At 40.2% G+C, this 21981-nt stretch overlaps 2 protein-coding genes across 2 annotated transcripts in view; one reads left to right on the top strand and one right to left on the bottom strand.

Moving 5' to 3' along the window:
• The window catches only part of LOC144986863 (uncharacterized), a 307472-nt gene that overhangs the window by 177783 nt on the left and 107708 nt on the right, over positions 1-21981 (top strand). The gene's annotated exons all lie outside the window — the stretch shown is intronic.
• The window catches only part of LOC144987823 (uncharacterized), a 28424-nt gene that overhangs the window by 2395 nt on the left and 4048 nt on the right, over positions 1-21981 (bottom strand). Inside the window, exons 2-3 of the mRNA XM_078937290.1 lie at positions 18942-19751; positions 734-10529 (exon numbers count right to left, since the gene is read on the bottom strand). Of these exons, the coding sequence (XP_078793416.1) occupies positions 734-905 (172 nt within the window). The 5' untranslated portion in view covers positions 906-10529; positions 18942-19751. The remainder of the gene's footprint in view (positions 1-733; positions 10530-18941; positions 19752-21981) is intronic.

The raw sequence follows: 21981 nt of genomic DNA, 5'->3' as shown, positions 1-21981 counted from the left end.
CATGTCCCTCCGCCTGCGGTTGGGGGGGCAATGTGCATCTTGGCTGCATGTATTGCAAGTGGCCAACGTGAATTTCCATTGATTTTCATTTTTGGATGCACATACATAAATAAAATCAACCGCCTTTGGGATATGTAAAATCAATCAATTGTGGGGTTTTCTGTAATAACAGTTGTGTATTTCAGCTCAGCTCACACACAACTCAAGGAGTATATAGCCGCTGTAGGCTCTCCAGCAGCAGCAGTCCCTCTCGCCGCTTGGGAACTCTCTCCAGACACCACAGCCGTTAAAGACACCCCGGTGGTGGACAGGAGGGTCATGTCCCTCCACCTTTCGGGCGGGGGACAGGTCTCTGACTGTGCTTTCGGCTTACGGGCCGAACAGCAGATTGGAGTACCTGGCCTTCTTCTAGGTGTTTGTCGAAGGGGTACTGGAAAGTGCCCAGACGGGGTTATCTATTGTCCTCCTGGGGAACTTCAATGCCCACGTGGGTAATGACAGTGACACCTGGAGGGGCGTGTAGGAATGGCCCCCATGATCGGGACCAACAACTGAAATGATTGAAATCCTGTAATACCTGATCTGAAGTGATGATAAAAACGGACAAACATCCTCAATAAAGCAGGGGGGGGGTTGGTGGTCTGAACACAGTGACAGTTAAGACAAGCAGGTCCCCAATAGAAAAGCGTGAAGCTCAAAGGGCTTCTCTGTGTCTTTGATGAAGGTGACATACCTATGTGGTGTAGCTGCAGCTGTGGTTTCCAGATGACATCCAGCAGTCTGCGCTGACGACAGAGCTCCTGCTCGTACTGGACGATGGTTCCTTCACAGAGTCTGCAGATTTCTTCAGCAGCAGCAGCTAGTCGCTCGCTGATCAACTCTCTCAGAGACTGAAGGGAAGACATGGTTCCTGCTCCGATCTTCAGCTCCAACTCCCACAAACACCGCCGTCTTCTTCACTGCAGCTCCGATCGATCATCTGCTAGTCTCACAATCACAGAAAAAAGGTCCAAACAGAAACTTTTCTCCTGTTTGGAGATTTTCCTGAAAGTTCCTGTGATCCTGCAGGAGTCAGTTCTGCTCAGCCTGCAGAGCAAACAGAAAAGACTCTGGAAGCTTCCACATGGGAAACTTCAAGACAAAGAATCCAAACAACAACATCTGATTGGTTGACTTTTGGAGGGAAAGCTGTAACAGTCTTCTGTGATTGGTTCAGCCGTCCCTGCCCCCACTAGTCCACTGCACAGGGGGCAACATTCCAGGGGGGGGTTGGTAATCTCCTCCTTCTATTGTTTCTGTCCCACTGGCTCTTTCAAAATAAAGGCTTGTTGTAGCAGAAACCTGAGTGGAACATCAGAATGGACTCAAACTGCTGCTGGTTTCAAAGCCTCGTTCTCAACTTCCAGCTGAACTCTTCATGAGTTTGAGCGTCTGTGACAAACTCTACAGTTGAACAACAGCAGTGAAAATCTCCATGGATGTCAACTGGCAGAGAATCAACATGAGATTTCCAAGAGTTTCTGCAGGAACTCATCACAAAGTCAGGAGCTGCAAGGCCTGATGGGAGATCTGTCATCCTATTGTGACATGAAGGAAACTCCTTCAAACAGGAAAGATTTCATCTGACACGATCACTTTGATGATAACATGAAAACCATTAAAAGGAAAGACTTATAGTATTTGCAGATACTACTTATAGTATCTAGTATCTTTTTATCTATTTTTTAAGTCGTTTATTTATTTATTTTTTATATGATGCTTGCACTGTGGGGTGAGAGGAAAGCAATTTCATCTGTGCTGTATGTCTTTATGGATGCAGTACATTTGACAATAAAGCCGACTTTGACTTTGTATTTACCTGTAAAATGTTATGCCTTCCTCCTTCGTGGATTTATTTCTCCGATTTTGGTAGTTGAAACCCGCACAATGAACTGGCATTTTGCAAAAAACGTGTTCACATGCATGCACTAGAGCAGTGACTTGACCTCACCAAAATGGCGGTGCTCTCCTCCAATGAAAAATCACGGGATGTCTCCTCTAGTGATATAACTCATTGACCTTCCCTGCCTGGACCTCTTTCTGGGTCCTAGTGCCCTAAAGGTTACAGCTCCTGGTAAACAAGAAAAAAGTCCATTCTGGAGGCCACTCTGACGTCATCATCATCAAAGACAGCGTTACCTAGCAACCATACCAAGACCATAGCAGCTATAGAGGGAAACACAACAAACCATCAACGGCGGTTAAAGCAGTCAGACGTTTGTTCTGCAGCTCAGCAAAAATCTCTGCTTTAGGTTTTGGGGAGAAAAACAAAGGAAAACACACGGAGAAGGATTCTGCAAAGGAAATCCCAAGTTCTATTGGTAAGTCAGCGTCCTGGAAACATGCTTTGTTGGTTCTGAAGTGGCATGAATGCAGACTTAGATTGGTTTGTTTCCTTGGATTCTTCAGATGGATTCAAGCTGTAAATGTTGTCAGCATAAAGCAAGTTTGGACTAAACTAAAGCAGAAAGTGGCTTTGAAGATGGTTAGGAGAAATGAGGGCTTTTTTCAGGAATTCTTGGAAGAGGAGGACTTCTCCAAACAACCAGAATCTAGGAGGAGGTTTTTTCAGCATTGAGATCAGGATTTAGCATGAGCTTCAATCCCATTTTTGTTCAATCCAAATGTTTACCGTCATATTCAGGAGTTCAACTCTGAAAGCCACCATGACATCATAGACATTAAAGACCCTGTTACCTAGCAACCAAACACAACAAACTGGAGACTATTCAAACTGGACATTTTGGGGAAACAATTATTTTCTAACTCGAGTTTTTAGGATTTAGCCTTTTAGGATTTTTGTCAGGGAAAAAAGTGAACCTGGGCTCCAAATATTGGAAGACACTGATCTAAAAGTACTAGGACATCTGGAGAAAGCTCTAGTTCTGCTCCAACTCAGTCCAAAGCACTGAAGATAGATGGAGTTGGATTTGGGAGAGGACTGAGCTCATTCAGATGAAGAAAGAACAAGTCAACAGATGAAGAAGATTTCAGGAAGTTTCCCATTCAACAAGTTCAAGTTTCCAGAGAGCTAGTTTAGCATATTCATGAGATGCTGCTGGGGGCGGAGCTGGAACACACACCGCTTCCTGGAACCCAAACTCAGGCTAAGTGGAGGAAAAGTTGGGATTTCTGGTGTTTGTAAAGATCTGGAATGGTTTCCTCCCACAAAAAGGCCTTTTTCTAGTTTCCTGCAGATGAATTCTTTTCCTGCTGGGAGTTCTCATCTGGGTTTGCAGATTCTTAGTTGGAGGAAAACTTGGAGCAAATTCTTCCCAGAAAAAGGATTTTCTCTGGAGTGAATTGACATGAACAGAGTGAGTTTGGACTGAAAGCAGCAACAGGGAGGAGATGTTAGAGCTTCATCAGAAAACAGCTTTCTGGAGGAGTTGGAAGACGTCAACAGTCACAGTGATGGCGAGGAGGAGGAGCTAAGACTTCCAAAGTCAGAGCTAAAGATGGAGGAGCAGCAGGAGGAGGTTCTTCACTGAAGGAGAGCACAAGTCCAGCTTGTCAGTGCTTTGCTGATTGGCTAGTTGGATGTGTTCTTTGATGAGCTTTTCAATCTGACGTCTGCTTGGAGGACTGTTTTCATCCTTTTGGATGATTCCACTATTTGAACCAGACCTGGAACTAGAAGAGACTCAATGAGAACAGAAAGACAAGAACGGATCCAAACCAAACTCTTCTTCTGACTTCAACCATGAAGGGACTTGAACCCTCAACCTTCTGATCCATAAAACTACCGGAGCATCACTAGAAGGACAGTTGGACTCCCCTCTGGAAAAAGAAGGCTTGAGCATGTTGACGTAACAAACTCCACACTTCTTCTCTTTGTCATGAGTTGGGATCCTAAAATTGGTGTCATTCATTTTCTTTTCCACCTCATATGGAGCAGAAAACTGTGCCTGTAGGCTGGAAGCAGGCAAAGGCAACAACAGCAACACTTCCTCACCTGCACCTGTTGTAGTTCGTGTGTTGATCCACAAACACATGCTGTGAAGAGGAAGCTGCAGTGAAGGCAGCCATGTTGGAGCCTCACACATGTTCTCATTAGGATCAAATGAACCAGTGTGTTTGAGACTGAAAGACAGACTGAAGGACAAAGAAATATGAAGATTCATTAAGGATCAAATCCAGACTTTATTCATGTCTTCAGACAAAAAAGCTGCAGACATTTTACAGACACAATTGAGGTTTTTCAACACTTTTCTGACCAGAAGATGCAGTTCTGGATACAGCCAGAAGGTGTCGCCCTTCTCATTTCTAATCCAAGTTCAAACTACAGACCTGACTGATTTGGTTTGGTTTTTGTTCTTTTAGCCATCATGTATGAAGAAATCAGACCTGGAATTACAGAAAAAACATCAAAAATGTTTAACAAACTTATTTTAATAAATTAAAATGTATAATTTCTGTCTATTGGAAGTCATTTGAAGTGAAGCTGTGAAAGTGACCACATTTGTTCAACAGCCTCATAGCAACAAGAAACAAAGCAGATTTATCTCCAAAGAAGTTTTTTTCCTCCGTTTTCCATCCAAACAAAGACAAACAGATGTTCTGTTTGGCAGAAATGTGTTTCCACCCAGAGGAACCTGCAGCAGCTGCTGATCCATCAGAAGATTCTGGACCTGCAGAGACTTCCCACACAGCTGCCTCTGCCTCCAAAGAAGCTGCTGATCTGCATGGAGAGAGAGAGAGCTCCAAGTCTCTGCAACCAAAGCAAAGAAGCAACCAGAGAACAGAAGCACAGAGCTGAAGCAAACATCCCAGAACGTTTGCTTTGGGAGTCCCACCTTCAGTTTGATCCGCTTCAAGACAAAGTCCCACATGAAAGAGATCAAAGTGAGCTAACCAAGCGCTTCATCCAAGAGAAGCAGCTCCAAAGCACAAAGACTCTGTCTGGTTGCAGGAACTCTGGGAAAGAAGGAGCAGGAGGAACTCCTGCAGGAATCTCTGCAGGAAACATCAGCTTGGAAAGAAGCAGCTGACTCAGCTGAAACATCAGCTAACATGTCAGCAGTCTGTGGCTGAGACCAAGTCAACACTCCTGCAGCACTCAGCAAATGTGGAGAGAGAGAGAGAGAGAGAGAGAGAGAGAGAGAGAGAGAGAGAGAGAGAGAGAGAGAGAGAGAGAGAGAGAGAGAGAGAGAGAGAGAGAGAGAGAGAGAGAGAGAGAGAGAGAGAGAGAGAGAGAGAGAGAGAGAGAGAGAGAGAGAGAGAGAGAGAGAGAGAGAGAGAGAGAGAGAGAGAGAGAGAGAGAGAGAGAGAGAGAGAGAGAGAGAGAGAGCGAGCTGGAAGCTGCTGTCAGTGCAGAGAAAAGCAGGACAGCTGAAGCTCCCAGACTCTCAGCCCAACAGCTGAAGGAGTCCTCTGGACTCCAAGCTGATCTGCTCCCAATCCAAGAACATGTCCAGAAGGACAAAGACTCCTCCCTCCCTCCCTTCCTCCTGACTGACTGACACCACAGAGGGAGGCAACAGTCCCATGGAGACCAGCTCTGATGGAGAACCACAAGAACCTGGAAGGAGAACGGCAGCAAGAACAGTCCTCCCTTTTGGGGGAGATCTCCTCACTCACAGAGACCCTCAAGAAGAAGAAGGAGGAGGAGAAAATGATGCTTTCAAAGACCTTGATGGACACATTCAATCAGATCAAAGAGGGGATTGAAAACCTGCAGAAACCAAAACCCAAGAAGAAATCTGGGATGCAGAGATTCCTTCAGTTTTTCCAAAGATCTGAAAGACAGAATTGATCCAAACTGGATTTATTTTGGTTCTTTGAGTTTTTCTACATTTGACAGAAACCAAAGTGGGAGGAGTCATCTTTATGAAGTCTATCAGAATCAGAATCCATCAGAATTTTTGATGGGTTTATAATCTTCATACGCCGTCATTAAAATCTCAGACTCCGTCTCACTGAAGAGTAGCGCTCTCTCTCTTTTTTTCTCCACGCGTTTCCATGGTGACTCTGGAAATCAGTGATCCATTGAGAATGTCTTTATGTACCTGCTGAGCACGTGCATTAACCCAGGGTTACCAAGTGGAGCGTAATTACTCTAACTCATATCTGGTCTTTTGGAACCGACATTCCCAGAGTAAACAAGTTCAGGTGGATTTCAGTCAGAGTTCAGGGTTAAAGTCAGGCTAGTTTAAACATGCTTTCTGGAATACCCCCCTGGTTATTTTAGTGGAGTTTTAACCACCAAATGTGGTGTTTTTTTATGAAAAGAGTTCTGGATCTTCCCTCAACGTTGGAGTCTGGTCCTGCATTTGGGTCATCCTGATATACCATAACAAAGCCTCTTTTCTGTGCTGCAGAATCAGCTGATTCAAGGTGATTATGTAATCACGTCCCTACTGTGCAGCGCTGCATCTCAGTGTGAGGCTGCTTTCTCCACATAAGAATCCACTGGGATTGTGTCAAGTCTTGAATAGTTACTGGAACAAAAAGAATGTAAACACTGGAGATAAAGCCCCTGTGTCAAAGCACATGTGTTTTTCAGAACTTATGTCAGTAAGCTTTAGACTTTATTTTGGTTAGAAAACTTAAAATCCAACATTATTCTCCATTTCAGAGCAACACAGCATTGCTCCCAAGTGCATTTTTACTACACTGCAATATTTATAAAGATTGTGAGTCAGCCATCTTAGACGTTGCAAATAAAAAAGGAGAGAAAATGAACAGGACTATCAGCACTGTAACACACAATGATCATATATCAATAGGCTGAAAGATCATATTTCACCTCAAAAATAAAAAATACAACATTGTGCATTTTTATTTCCACTGTTCTTGTTATTTGCAGTGAGAAGGCCATTTGATATATTTTTTCATTACTGCACTGTTTATCTAAGTTATTACATTGAAGTGAGTAAATTATTACAAAGACGCACTAGTATTTTTTTAACATTTAACTCCAGTGTTCCAAATAACGCTACATGCATCAGTCCACTCCTTGAAGCAGTCGGGGAAGAAAAAACAGCCACACACACGACACGTGTCGGGCAGTTAGCCAGCTCCAGCTTTTATACTTGCATCAACATAAAAAAAAATATCTAGCACGTTCTCAATAATCATACATTTCAAATTGAATTTTTCTTTAAAGTAAATGCAGAAACAAGTTGAAGTAATTACAGAAACATATAAGCAACCTCTCTCCTCTTGGCTTCATCATGCGCTAGCATGCTAGCTCGTTAGCTTGCTAACTCGTCCAACTTGTGGTTAGCTTATTAAAAAAACTGAAAAACAATCTTCAACTCACCAGGATATCTCTTTAAACACAACTGTTTGAAAATCTTTAGAATCCTCCTTTAGTGTCGATTCGTGCCAAGTTCCTATTTCTGTATGTGTTCCAGAAGCACACTGATGTCCTCTCATCTCACCGTGTCGTCGCAGATGGAAAAAACCTTGAGAAATATGGATTGATATTTCTGCCACCACATTGCACACAAAACTTTACAAGTTGCAAGTGAAAATATTAAATATTTGCCTTTTAATAATTTTTTATTCTGCTTTACTTTTTTTTGCTTTCAAAAACGCTTTTTTTTTGCGTTTGCAAAATGCATGTTTTCGCAGGCGTTATCTCTCAAATCTCGCTTTTGTCCTATCTTTGATTTTGCTGACCACTTTTTCGCATGCATTGTGTGTTATCTCACTTTTTTTCTATTTTTGATTTTGCTGAGTTAAGTTTCAGTTTAGTATTCAGTTTTCAGATTAGTTTGTAAATATATCCAGGAACAAGGGGAGATCTTTTAGCGGTAACGATGTCCCCAGCATTAGAAAAAAACTCTCTCACTCAGGACAGAGGTTGCAGAAATGGAGAGATACCTCTCTGCCAATTTTGCAATATGCTTATAGCTGGTCTCATTGGTTCTTCCCAATTCAAGAGGGTTAGCATCAAGAGGGATGCATCCTGTTGCTCTGTATTTGGTAACCTTTACCTTCATCTCCTCCAAAACAGCAGACTCATTTTCCACCGGCATCTGAAAGACTTTGCCAAACAGTTCAGTCATTACTAATTACAGACAATCCGGTGATGCCGTTTTAAGTGCGTTAGCAGATTAGATGTTTTACAGCGGCATGCGCGATCTTCGCGAAACAATGTCGGCACACGATGTTCGACTTATCCAACTGTCTTTCCCTTCATGGATGCTCAACACAAATCAAGTGTTCCCACACAGGAGAGCGTAAGGAGATGGGTGGGACCTCAAGTTCTGGTCTCGCGTCTGCATTAGCCACAGTGCTATAGTTGACATGCCAACTGTCCGTCACCTAATGGCGTCTCGGCAAAAACTAGCGGTTAACATTAGTTCCATCTTGGCGCAAAGTTATTACATTGCGGGGGACAAAAACAAAAGAATAAATATAATTTTAAAAAAACGAAACAGTACCGAAAGTGCCATACCGAAACGGTTTGGTACAACTACATGTACCGTTACACCCCTATTACTTTACCTAACAAAGTATATACTGCAGTCACTACTTTGTGTTTAAATTTATATTAAATGTTCACTGATCACATTAAAAGTGTTAGAATTAAAGATGTATAAAAACATTTAAACCATAATGAAGACATTCAAAAATTAGCTCTAATGACTAAAAAAAATCAACTCATTTCTATTTGCAGGTACATCTAAAACAATTCATTTTGTGAAAAAGTTGTACATATTTTGTCAGTGGTAAAACTCTAATATCATTGCACAAAAATTGATATTTATTCATCCATTACTTTTTTTGCTTTTTATGTTGAGAAGATGAAAATCTAAAAAAAATCCTAGAAAGATTATCATATTATAACAATAAATTATTAGAAAACTTCATTTCTACACATTAAATAATCACTTGTGCCTCCCTCTAATGAAGTTACTTCATCAATATGGTATGGAGGCCATCAGATTTTTCCCCCCTGTAAAATAAAGTCTTTGACTGTGGTGCAGAGTATGAGGTGTCGACCTCTTATCAGAAGTTTAGACTTTAGAGTTTACACTAACTCCTTTATTATATTGTTTGTAAAGAGAAAGTCTTGTGAGTTCTCATGTGTGTTTTGAGATTAGATAAATCATTAAAACGTTTTTTACATTCTTTACAAGAAAAAGGCTTTTCTCCTGTGTGAGTTCTCATGTGTGTTTTGAGATTATATAAAAGAGTAAAACTTTTTTTACATTCTTAACAAGAAAAAGGCTTTTCTCCGGTGTGAATTCTCATGTGTTTTTTGAGATTAGACATTTGACTAAAGCTTTTTTTACATTCTTCACAAGAAAAAGGCTTCTCTCCTGTATGAGTTCTCATGTGCATTTTGAGATTAGAAACATCACGGAAACCTTTTTTACATTTTTTACAAGAAAAAGGCTTTTCTCCTGTGTGAGTTCTCATGTGTGATTTGAGATGATATATACGACTAAATTTTTTTTTACATTCTTTACAAGAAAAAGGCTTTTCTCCAGTGTGAATTTTCATGTGGTTTTTGAGATAAGATACATCACGGAAACTTTTTTTACATTCTTTACAAGAAAAAGGCCTTTCTCCTTTGTGAATTCTCATGTGTGATTTAAGATTAGATAAACGACTAAATTTTTTTTTACATTCTTTACAAGAGAAAGGCTTTTCTCCTGTGTGAGTTCTCATGTGCATCTTGAGATTAAAAACATCACGGAAACCTTTTTTACATTCTTTACAAGAAAAAGGCTTTTCTCCAGTGTGAGTTCTCATGTGTCTTTTGAGACTAGATCTGTGACTAAAACTTTTCTCACATTCTTCACAAGAAAATCTCTCATCTTCTGCATGGATTCTTGTGTGAATTCTGAACAGAGATTTGTTACAAAAGCTTTTACCACATTCTTTACAGATATAACATCTTTCATCAGACCCAGTTTCCATGTAGTCAGACGGGTTAGTAATTATTCTTGAGTTTTTACCAGACTTGATAGAGGAAAGTCTCTCTTCTTTTGGAGATTGTTTGTATTTCTTACCCAGATTTGTTTTCTTGGGATTTTTTCTAACATCAGAGTCACACTGACGTGCTGACATGTGAGAGCTGTCCCCACTTTGGACATGTCTTCTGTCCCTCCTCTTCCTCTGATCTCTGCTCTGTGGGTCTGTCTCTTCATCTGTAGTTGATGTTGATTCTGTCTCTTCATCTGTAGTTGATGTTGATTCTTCATCTGTAGTTGATGTTGATTCTGTCTCTTCATCTGTAGTTGATGTTGATTCTTTTTGTTGGTTTCCTTCTTCATCCTGACTATCAGTTACATTAAAGCTCTGCTGATTGTTTGGATCTGCTTCACTGTTCTCATCTTCCTCATAAGTAGGAATCTCCATCAAGGTATCAGTCTCCTGCTTTAGATCAATCTGATCTTCATCCTGACTGATGCAGAGCTCCCATGGTTCCTCTTTCATCTGCGGAGGTTCTGGTTCCTCCTGTTCCACTCTGAAGTTCCTCTGCTGGATGCAGAGATCTTCCTCTTTAGTCATCAAACACTGGGGGAAGGCTGCAGAAAACACAAGAAGAGGCCCTTTTATATGTTATGGTTACTTTATGTATTGTTAAGTACCAATATAATTTTAAATAGAAATAACCTCCAGGACCAAGGTCTGGGGCCCCATCAATCGGGGTCAGAAACTTGCCTGTGATGTGTTGGTGGGTGTGTTTATGTGTGCGTGTTAGCCTGGAGGTGATGCTGGCAGCACAGACGGTAAAAATGTATCAAAATGGACGAGCTTCAAGATTTGATGTGAGAACTTAAAAACGTAAAACAGAATGTAAAAATCTTTTGCTGTAAAGTTTGACAAATAAAATCACAACTGACAAATAACCATCTGCATGTGTTCATTAGAGTTACAACCTCAAAAAAGTGATTTCAACTGCTTGAATCTGCTGCTGTGAATCACAGCACACTACAACTGAGTGAACTACAAACACATTTCACATGTCCCCTGACTTTTAATGAGACATTGAGGTGTAAACGGAGACACGGCAGCGAGACGGCTGCCAAGAGACCGTTGTCAACAAAGTGCAATATCTGAGGAAAGACCATTCTGTAAAATTCAATCATCTCTCTAAAACAAATGAATTTCTACATTTATATGGTAATGAAGACTCGTCAGCATATTCATGCTACAATCAATATTTTGTGAAAAAGGTCAATATTTATTTCATTGTATATACTTTATCAAATTTTAATAGAGAAATGACTTATAACAAAGATGCTCAATAGCTCTGAAGATACTGAAGCTATTTTCACCAAACTTTCTGTACTGACTAATCATAACCCTGTTGTCCTACTACAACAAAGATTACTGTATGTCTATTAATTAACTTTATTTTTTCAAATATGGATCACGATTGTTCCAAAATTTTTAATAGCTGTAAAAGATACTGTAGCTAACAATGTAATGTTCTGATATAATCTTTTTTGTCAATAGCCGCAGCTACATATGCAAAGTATCTTGATCGGATCAATGGTCGGATTTAGATTCAACCGTGTTCATGGGCCCAGAAAAACTTTTTCTGATTAAAACAAATGGTCACACTTTAGGTCAATAAATCATTTGGGCATGTGCAGTAGTGTTGAAAATACCGGAGGCGAAAATGAGTCCCGGTGTAAACAAACAGCCACACAGTAGATAGCTGGCAGCTCGGTAACATACAAGATGATCTTCTAAACATCCTTTATTATTGTTATGGTTATTATGAAGCACCTGTTAGATCATTTTATTTTAATCCGTGTGGTCAGTACTTTTTTTGTGGTGGAACAGAGTCGGAAGAAGTCAGGGTTATGAGTGGGGTAACATGCGCTAACGACATTAGCCTTGTTTAAAAAACATAAAATCCATGCAGGAAATACTGCAATCTGCATCTTGGCTTCACGTAAATATGTGGGAATAACAGCAGCCTGTCCACAAACACAGAGCTATCACTCCGGCTGCTCTGCTCAGAGACACAGTTCGGTGGCGCGGAGCAGCCGGTCGGTCCTCTATGTGCTCCAAAGCGGGAGCACCGCACCATCTATGCATGACGTAAACCAGAGCAGACACAGGATCGCAATGAACTGTTTACATGCAACGCGATCAGATCAACCATCGGCATAACCCACCTATCTCCATCGGAAAGAAATTTTGATCCGAACGAGTCTGATCTGGGCAGAATATTCTAAACTGCGTGTTTACAATAGGGGTGTGCCAAAATATCGATATGGTGATATATCGCGATATTTAGTCCCACGATTGATTCTCGAGACGTCTTCGTCAAGTATCCACCTTTTATTTACATTTAAAGACCCTGTAAAACCTTATATTAACCATCCTTTGGTAAGACAATTCTTCGGAGGGTCGATAGGGGGCGCTCGTTGCGTGATTGGCTGTTGCGGGCGGACGAAGAAGCACACACATTCAAACAAAGATGGCGGTAGGGAAAAACAAGAGGCAAGAGCAGCAACTTAAAAGATGCGCCGGCAGCATTGAAGCTGCATCACCCAGAGTTGTGTGAGAAAGCCGTGGTTGTTGCTGGCCCGAAGCCGACACAGCCCGGCGCGGATACTATTTTTCCCAGATGGAGGTACCGCCGTCTTCTGCGAGAGCATTGGCAACTACGAACGGAAACGGTTTCCGTCCCTGCAGCGCAGTGGAGAACGAGGGATTTTGGTGTTTATTGAATGCAGTAGAGCCACGATTTGACATTCCCTCTCAGAAATACTTAAAAAAGGATCCCTGCACTGTACGGCCATACCAAAGTTACGATTAAGGTGGAAACAGCAGAAAGAGTGGAATTCCTGCCCATAGACCCCCCTTTCTCCAAAAAGCAGCGGTAGATGAGCGGCGTCTTGACGCTATAAAGCCTGTGGTTCCAGAAAAACATAAACATTTAAACATACATCGCGTGCAGCTTTTCCCCAAACTTGTTGTTCACAAAGATGTTTACTTTTGGATGCACTTTAAGTTCTTCATGTATTTTATCCCTGGTCATTTATTTTGAAAGCAGTTTATGTCTTAAATAACTTAAAGAAAAGTTCATAGCTACTTGATTTTATTTTTCTGGGCGAATTTTATTTTTTTGCAGCACATTTGCACTAAATTGTGTCATTTCAAGAGGTATCACAGAATTAATTTCTGATTCACATCTTTTTTTTTTAATTAAGCAATGGCTATGGTTTTGTTTTTCAAAATTTAATAACAATGTGTCTGGCAGCTATTTGACTTATTCATTTTTTAAATCCCGTTTACAGCAATTTTGTACTAAATAATGGCGGCTGTTCATGTTCACTATTGTTTAAACCAAATTTTACAGATATTTCCAAATGAAAATTGTCATTGTTTGTCAAAGACAGAGTATTACTGATTTCAGCAATGTTACACTAAAGTCGGTTATTCATTACACCAAATAGGACACAAGTTGTTTATTATCATGGTGTTTAAAAAATAAATGGGTAAATATTTTCCAAAAAATAGTTTTTCGAGTTCTTCTCTCTTAAAGTTTGATATATCGTGAGTTGTAGTTGTTAGAAACGAGCTCTATTGACTATCACAATATCGCCATATCGTGATAGTATCGTTATCGTGAGCAATGTATCGCAAATCGTATCGTATCGTGAGGTACCCAGTGATTCCCAGCCCTAGTTTACATGACGTGTTTTTCTTCCAATTAATTTTGTCCGTGTAGAATGTAGGAAAATGAAATCTGTTGCTTTGAGATTTCTTCCATGTGTGTTCTTAAAGTCGGGAGAATGACCAGAAAATGCGAACGGAATAACATTAAGAGTTTTTATTGTCCCTAACAAAGAGCTCTAAAACAAAATAAAACAGATAATCTGGGTTCCCAAATCCAAAACCTGCAAAACGTAAGAAATTACAATCCGAATTACACGAGGCTGTCTGGTAACAAAGGAACTTCCTTGAGTGCAGACTTTTAAACATGTGTTCAGAATCTCCTACCCCGGAAGCATGATGGCGGCCGAATCTCTGCCTCTGGCCGCTCGGATTGGCTGACAGAGGAGCCCGCCTACTTCCTTCAGTCCATACTTGGAATCACAGCATCTGGTTTCCAGGGAGCCATTTCACAGATGGACACGGTACGGAATCCCCATGGGGTCCACCACATGTGGCAGGAACTTTCACCGCAGGCAGTCGGTCATAAAGCTTTGTTCTTCACAGGAGAGCGGATGGTTGATATATGGTCCCTGACAGAATGAATGCCCAGTCTTCCAAATGGCATTAGAAAATCAAAGTCTCTCCTTCCCCTGAAGGGGGATGAACTTGGAGCTGCAGTCAAAACCTTCTCACATATGCAACTTAAGGAAGCTTCTTCAAAGTTCAAAGGATGGAAACAGCACACACTAATAAAACTAAACTTCAGTGAGACTGACTTTGCACTAATAGGGGGCAGGTTAACCTTCTGAATACTGACAAACTCCAGCTGCTTTCTTGGCTTGCCAGACCTTTTTACCCCTCCTTTTCTTCATGTGTTCAATACTTATTCCCTGTGCCATTTCACTTTATTACACATAATTTCATTTATGGACATGTTTGGATTTCTTTCTATGTGTGCATTACTTGGGTTGATGCCGACATCTGGTGAAAATTTCGTGTCAATAGCTCGATTAGAAATATGTTTTTTGAGAGAAATATTGACGTGTTCAATACTCATTTTCCCCGCTTTATATTCCTTCAAAACGCAGCTAATAACAACAACAAATCTAATCGCCATTTTGAGCCAGGCAACAGAGATTAGTCAGGCGGTCTGAGTCACGTTTTTAGAACAACCAGTTGCTACTCATGATAAGCTAGTTCAATGTCCACGCCCCCCATAACTGAAAGCTGCTCGGAAGAAGCTGTCCATCAAACATTCGAGGTGGGGCCAGCGGGCACCACATCTTTTACTGAGGCATCTAATTGGTCAGTTTACAACTTGAATAACTGGCAATAAAAAAATATTATGAAGAAAACTTAGATAATCAACAAGATATTAGGAAAAATGTTTGACAGCAAGAATGGTAATTCCGTCTATTTAGAATGACTATTTTTCTATAGAGGTCTATTCAGTGATGAATGTCAGGCAAGGTAAAAAAAAAAAAAAAAAAAAAAAAAAAAAAAAAATCGCTGAATTTTTCTTTGACCGATATGGCGTGTGCGGAGCGAAATTTTTGAAAAATACATGGTGTTAGATGCATTCTGGTACATTCTGGCAGTTAGTTTTTCACTTCTTAATCAACAAACTAAGACTAATTGGAGCATCATGATTTGTCATTCAAACCCCTAGTTTGACTTGCCATTAAGGACTTGTTAGTCCTAATAAAGAATTTAGATAATTGCTAAAAGTAACACCAACCCTAAAATCTAAGCTTTTCCTTAAAGCTGCAAAACATACAATTACTAAAATAGTGTAACATCAAAGCCCCAAATGGCAAAAAGCACACCAGTAACTATGATATTCTATGAAAATACCTCATTTATTTGAACGATTTCTGCTTTAAAAATACTGTTTTCTCAAACTATAATTACATCAAAATATGGGATCTACTTTAAACTATCTTTCTATAACATAATACATCAATTCTTTAACACCAATACTTAGTGATCTGGGAAATATCAAAACAAACATACAAACAAAATTAAATATTGTAAACATTCTTTTTTAAGGGAGTGTGGGTCCAAACCACCAAATACTTATAATTATAATTAATGTCAATGATATTTTTTTGAGCAAAACTGAACTAAATCATGGTAATTAAGCATAAATACAAATAAATTAGATAAAGAAATGTATTCAAATGTTTTAGTTTTGATCAATGTGGTCGGTTATTCTGCAGTCAGATCAAGAAAATCTACAAGGGGCAGGGCTCCAGACTGCGACCAAATGGTCGCATTTTGCGACCAAAATTTGAGAGTGTGCGACTGAATTTTACTTCCAGTCGCACATGTGCTCCCAGTAAATTTGCCTCCCCCACCCTTCGTAATTTTTTATACATTAAACTTGGAAGGGGCACGTCAATGATCAATGAAATAATCAATGAGACGCGAGCGCACACGCATGCAGGCAGACACACAATCGCGCACATATTCATGAAACACGAGCACGTACACTCTCGCATGATGCCTGTCTGTGAGGCGGCCAATGCATGTGAGAAGAATAGGGAAAGCCACTGTAAGTGGCTAAAATGCGTGGAGGGGGAAGTGCCTAGAGATAATCGAGGTCGCGTAAACATCTGTGGGAAGGAAACCGAGACAAATATCATCACAACCTGATATGTGCGTCTGAGAGATGAAGACGAATCTGCAGCGAGACTGAAGGAGAACAGGAAATTGGAGTTGTCCTTAACATTCAATAAAAAAGTAATAATAACACACACTTCGTAAGCCATTAGATTACCCTTACTTAATCTCTGCATAATTTCCACCGTAACTAATTGTATTAGAACGGAGAGTGAAATTCTGAACAACAACAATTTGTTTTGCTAACGTACGTTGAAAAGAAATAGCCACATTTGTCTTTTTCCTCCAGCCAAGACCACTTAAATTTGTTTTTATCTTCATCTCACAATTGAGGTCGTGACCACGCTCAATAATGAAGATGCCCGCCATTATTTTAACACAAATTTAATCACAAACTCTTCAGATTTGTTTGTGAGAGTTTAGCGTGGGTCCGCTGACCAAGTGGTACAGACAGAGCCAATCAGAGCCGTCGACACATCCAGCAACTAAAACGTCCCGTCATTGGTCAATTCGACCGGGAAGACAAGACAGCCGGGCCCATAGAGAAAGCGATCCACGGAAAAATATAGAAAAAAAAAGCGAAAATTCGCCAATTTCAGACATTTTTTTCATCCGGAAAGTGATTTGTCCGTAGAGATCAGGTCTTTATTTCCCGGAAGAAATGATCGGTTTGCTCAAAAACCCGGATTTCCGGGAATTCCCGGAAGACTTTCATCACTCTCTAATTGGAGTTTGGCGACAGCAGCTATTTGGAACGGGAAGTAGCTGCTGTCGTACATTACACAAGTAATGTAAGTTGTGTAAAATGTTAAAGTTTTATTGAAAAGCAGTGGCAGCATTTATATAGGTGGGTAGTAACAACACTGACTGAATGGACCCCTTATGACACCATAGGGGGAAAAAAGTCATTGCGAGAAGAAATGATAATTCAATAATGTTTTTTTTTTCCAATTCTAAAAATACAAACAGACGACAGATCAAGTGCTTCTTTTTGTCAACCCCCCCCCCAGCGTTCCACTGTCTTTCCCTCTGTGTGTCCCAGGTTGTCGACCTCTGATATGTATTGTGGTGTTAAGAAGTGTGAGGTCAACATTTCTTTAGATTGCTCAGAAAAGTGTTCCTACTGGTGTTTATGTGTTAAATTAGAGACTCTAGACTTGAGGTTTGCCTTTTGTTTTTGTTTTTTGATTGTTGAAGTTAAAAAAAATAAACCTTGTTGGTGTAAACCAGTGCTTCTCAATTATTTTTTGCCAGGCCCCCCCTAGGAAAAAGAAAATGCCCCCCCCCCCCACTCGTGTGTCAATATATTAGGTTAGTATCTATAAAAATTGTGTAAGTATACGGTACTTAAAATTGTATCTTTTAACATTAACAAAAGAAAAAAGCAAAATTAATCCACTTTCAAATTTCAAATCATATTAACTTTATTTTTTCACACAGAAACCCTGTTTTAGTCTAAAGCAGAAAAGAAGCTTAAAGTGCCTGTATTAAAGTCCTTATTTAAACTAGAAATATTTTGACCAGCTGAACCATTTGATGCTGAGAAAAATAATTCAATCAATAAATAATATTAAATGTAAATTGATCTGAAACATTAACACAGCAGGACCAATATATTTAATGCTTTTAGTCTGAAGAAATAAATGATTGTTTATTTTTGATCTCATAAAGTGCAGCTGTTTTCCTGCATTACCTGCTGTCTTTATGTCAAATACTTAAACTACAGACAGACAAAGAATACATTTATGGAAAATAAAGACGCGTCTTAAAAATGTCTACAATAGTTAATAAAGAATGACATTATTAGCATGAGCTGAGGAATCTAAAGGCACATGGTGATCCTGGTGTTGGGAAACAGACAGCACTTGCAGCTCTCCTCCGCGTGACCCATTCCACCTGGCAGAGAGAGCCCACACCACTCCTCCCCTTTCGTTCTTACACACGCAGCCGCGTGTGACAGGAGACGGGAGCACGCGGCTGCGGGGACGGTAATTCACTGTTTCAGGTTGTAAACTGTGATTTAACAGAGAATAGGAACCCAATAGAGGCGCAGAGTTTTTTCCAAGCACTGAGCCGCTGTCACCGCCGCCCCCACGTTAGATTTGCGCACCAGACAATTGCTCGTATTACCTGTGCCTAAAACGGCTACTACCGCGCGCCCCCCCTGACATTCTAACACTAAGCAGTTTTTCACTGATGTGTTCAGGTTTGAATCTTTTCTGTCTGCAGATCCATGAGCAGGACCCTGTCTTTGGGTTTTAGCTTGAAATGTAGTTTTGGAAATAGAATCTGTCTGAATGTCTGGAATTGGAGACATGGAGACATCAAAGAGGTTTAGATGGGATGTTGGGTTTGACAGAGAAATCTGCTGAAAAGAACTGAACTACAAACTTAGAACCACAGACGACAAAACAGATTGGACTTTTTTATCTGCTAACAATTTTCTCTTTGATCTGTTAAGGTTTCCTGTTTGTCGTTAGCTGGAGGGACTAACTAAGATCATATGATTTGAAGAATGTTGTCGGCTGCACTGACCAATAATGTCTTCTGTCTTTTCAACTGGAAGGGACAGAAGAGACACTTCCAGGACACGCTGTTGATGGACTGCATGTTTGGAGAGCTTGAAGCTCAAGATAGAACCGTTGTTGAAGTGAACATACCGATAGTGTGGAGATGAAGATCATAGTCACACTGACCTGCTGACATGTGAGAGCTGTCCACACTTTGGACATGACTTATGTCCCTCCTCTTCCTCTGATCTCTGTTCTGTGGGTCTGTCTCTTCATCTGTAGTTGATGTTGATTTTTCATGTTGGTTTCCTTCTTCATCCTGACTATCAGTTACATTTAAGCTCTGCTGATTGCTTAGATCTGCTTCACTGTTCTCATCTTCCTCATAAGTAGGAATCTCCATTAAGGTATCAGTCTCTTGCTTCAGATCAAGCTGATCTTCATCCTGACTGATGCAGAGTTCCTCTGGTTCCTCTTTAATCTCTGGTTCTTTTAGTTCCTCCAGTTCCTCTTTAATCTGTGGAGGTTCTGGTTCCTCCTGTTCCTCTTTGATCTCTGGTTCTTCTGGTTCCTCCAGTTCCTCTTGAATCTGTGTAGGTTCTGGTTCCTCCTGTTCCTCTTTGATCTCTGGTTCTTCTGGTTCCTCCTGTTCCTCTTGAATCTGTGTAGGTTCTGGTTCCTCCTGTTCCTCTTTGATCTCTGGTTCTTCTGGTTCCTCCAGTTCCTCTTGAATCTGTGTAGGTTCTGGTTCCTCCTGTTCCTCTTTGATCTCTGGTTCTTCTGGTTCCTCCTGTTCCTCTTTAATCTGTGGAGGTTCTGGTTCCTCCTGTTCCTCTTTGATCTCTGGTTCCTCCTGTTCCTCTTTAATCTGTGGAGGTTCTGGTTCCTCCTGTTCCTCTTGAATCTGTGGAGGTTCTGGTTCCTCCTGTTCCTCTCTGAAGTTCCTCTGTTGGTTGCAGAGATCTTCCTCTTCAGTCATCCAATGCTGGGGGAGGGCTGCAGGGACACAAACACGACATTTAAACGTTTTCTTTATACCTTTTATAGTTTATACGTTTTATATGTTTCCAGGTCTTTTGGGTTTCGTCAAACATCAATAAACTCTGTGATCATTGAAGAAAATGTGTGAGGAGTCTGGAGGACTGGAAGAGACTCATTGAAATAAATTGAATATAAAATAATTGAATAGATGCAAAATTCATTCATTTAAAATTGTCAGTAAATAAATAAAATTTGAAATCAAAACATAAGCACCTTAAATTTTTTCATGACATTTTTAATGATTTTATGGTCCAGTGTGGGACAAATTAAAATAAATACAATGCTCAGCATAAATGAATACACCCCACTAAATGTGTCAGAAATCTTTAGCGTCCTTTCAGAATCAACATTTTCTATGAAATACTAGATTACAAAATACTCCTACAAAGGTGGGCCATTGATTGCAAACAGGATCTGTTAATTTAGATACAAAAATTGATTTCCTATCAAATTAATTCAAACCCATGTTGCAAAAATGAGTACACCTCAGTCAGTCTTATGACAAAAGTCGAACTCAAGACTACAAATTTCTAATTAACAGGCATCCAACCACAGTTGAGTGTATTGACTTATTTAAGAGGTGTCCAGCACACAGGTGACCATAAAAGGGCATTTCTTAACAAAGAACAGCCCTTCCCATTTCATGCTGTCAGCAATGGCTCCCCGTGGAAAAGAAATGTCACCAAATCTGAGAAAGTAAATCCTTTCTTTGCACAAAAAAGGTGAGGGCTACAAGATCAGCAAAGCTTTAAATATCAGTCAAATTTACTACTGCAAAAGTGATCCAAAAATTAAAGAAAGATGGAAGTGTCACAATCATACAGAGACGTTCAGGCCGTCCATGCAAGCTAACATCTCGAAACAGGAGGGTCTTCTCATGAGAAGGGTTGAAGAAAACCACCATGAAAGTTCACTGCAGTTAGCTAAAGCTGTAGAAATCTAAACTGGAGACAACGTTTCCCGTGACGCCATACAGCGCACACTGCAGAGGAAATGGCATGCTTGCTTATTGTCCAGGAAGGAAGCCTCTCCTGAAGCCTGTACAAAAGCATGCCTAGAATTTACTAGGGCTCATGCTGAAACAGATGAAAACTACTGAGACTCAATTGAACGTTGAAGTAATTACAGAAACATATAAATAAGATATTCTTTATTGATCCCACATTGGGGAAATTCAATTGTCACAGCAGTTCCAAAAAGCAAAGAAAAGTGACAGCAATGTGCAAAAGTGAGGGGTGTTCTAAAATGTGCAAGTATATAAGCAACCTTTCTCCTCTTGGCTTCATCATGCGCTAGCATGCTAGCTTGTTAGCTTGCTAACTCGTCCAACTTGTGGTTAGCTTATTAAAAAAACTGAAAAACAATCTTCAACTCACCAGGATATCTCTTTAAACACAACTCTGTTTTTTAAAATATTTAGAATACTCCTTTAGTGTCGATTCGTGCCAAGTTACTATTTCTGTATGTGTTCCAGAAGCACACTGATGTCCTCTCATCTCACCGTGTCATCACAAATGGAAAAAACCTCAATACTCTGGAGTAATGAGACAAAGATCACCATTGTCAAAACTAATGGTTTTAAAACTGTACGGCATTGCAAAGGTGAGGATTTCAAAGATAAATGCATGGTGCCAACAGTGAAACATGGTGGTGGCAGTGTCCTGGTATGGGGCTGCATGAGTGCTGCTGGTGTGGGGGAGCTGCATTTCATTTATGGGATCATGAACTCAACAATGTAGTGCTCTATACTGAAGAAGAAGATGCTGCCAGTACTTCATTGGTCATTGACCACTTTTCAAACACGACAATGATCCAAAACACACTTTTAAAGCTACTGCTGTATTTTCTGAGGAAGAACAGGCTGAAGGTGATTGAATGGCCAAGTATGTCTCCTGATCTGAACCCAATCCAACACATGTGGGAAATTCTGAAGAACAAGTTGAGCGTCACTCTCCATCCAGGCTCTAAAATAGATTCTTCTTAAAGAATGGACAAAGATAAATGTTGTAATATGTCAGCAACTTGTTCATTCCTAGAAGACTTTGTGCTGTCCTTAAAAAATCACGGCCTCATTACAAAATACTAGATGTAGTAGTTTTTGTTGCAGGGTGGATTTGCTTAAACTAATTGACGTAAAACGGAAGATTATGCAATCTAAGTTAGATCATTAAACTTTATTTCATGT

Source organism: Oryzias latipes, chromosome 2 (assembly GCF_053564925.1).
Source record: "Oryzias latipes strain Hd-rR chromosome 2, Olatipes_Hd-rR_3.1".
Taxonomy (NCBI): domain Eukaryota; kingdom Metazoa; phylum Chordata; class Actinopteri; order Beloniformes; family Adrianichthyidae; genus Oryzias; species Oryzias latipes.
This window is presented reverse-complemented; position numbering and strand designations above follow the sequence as displayed.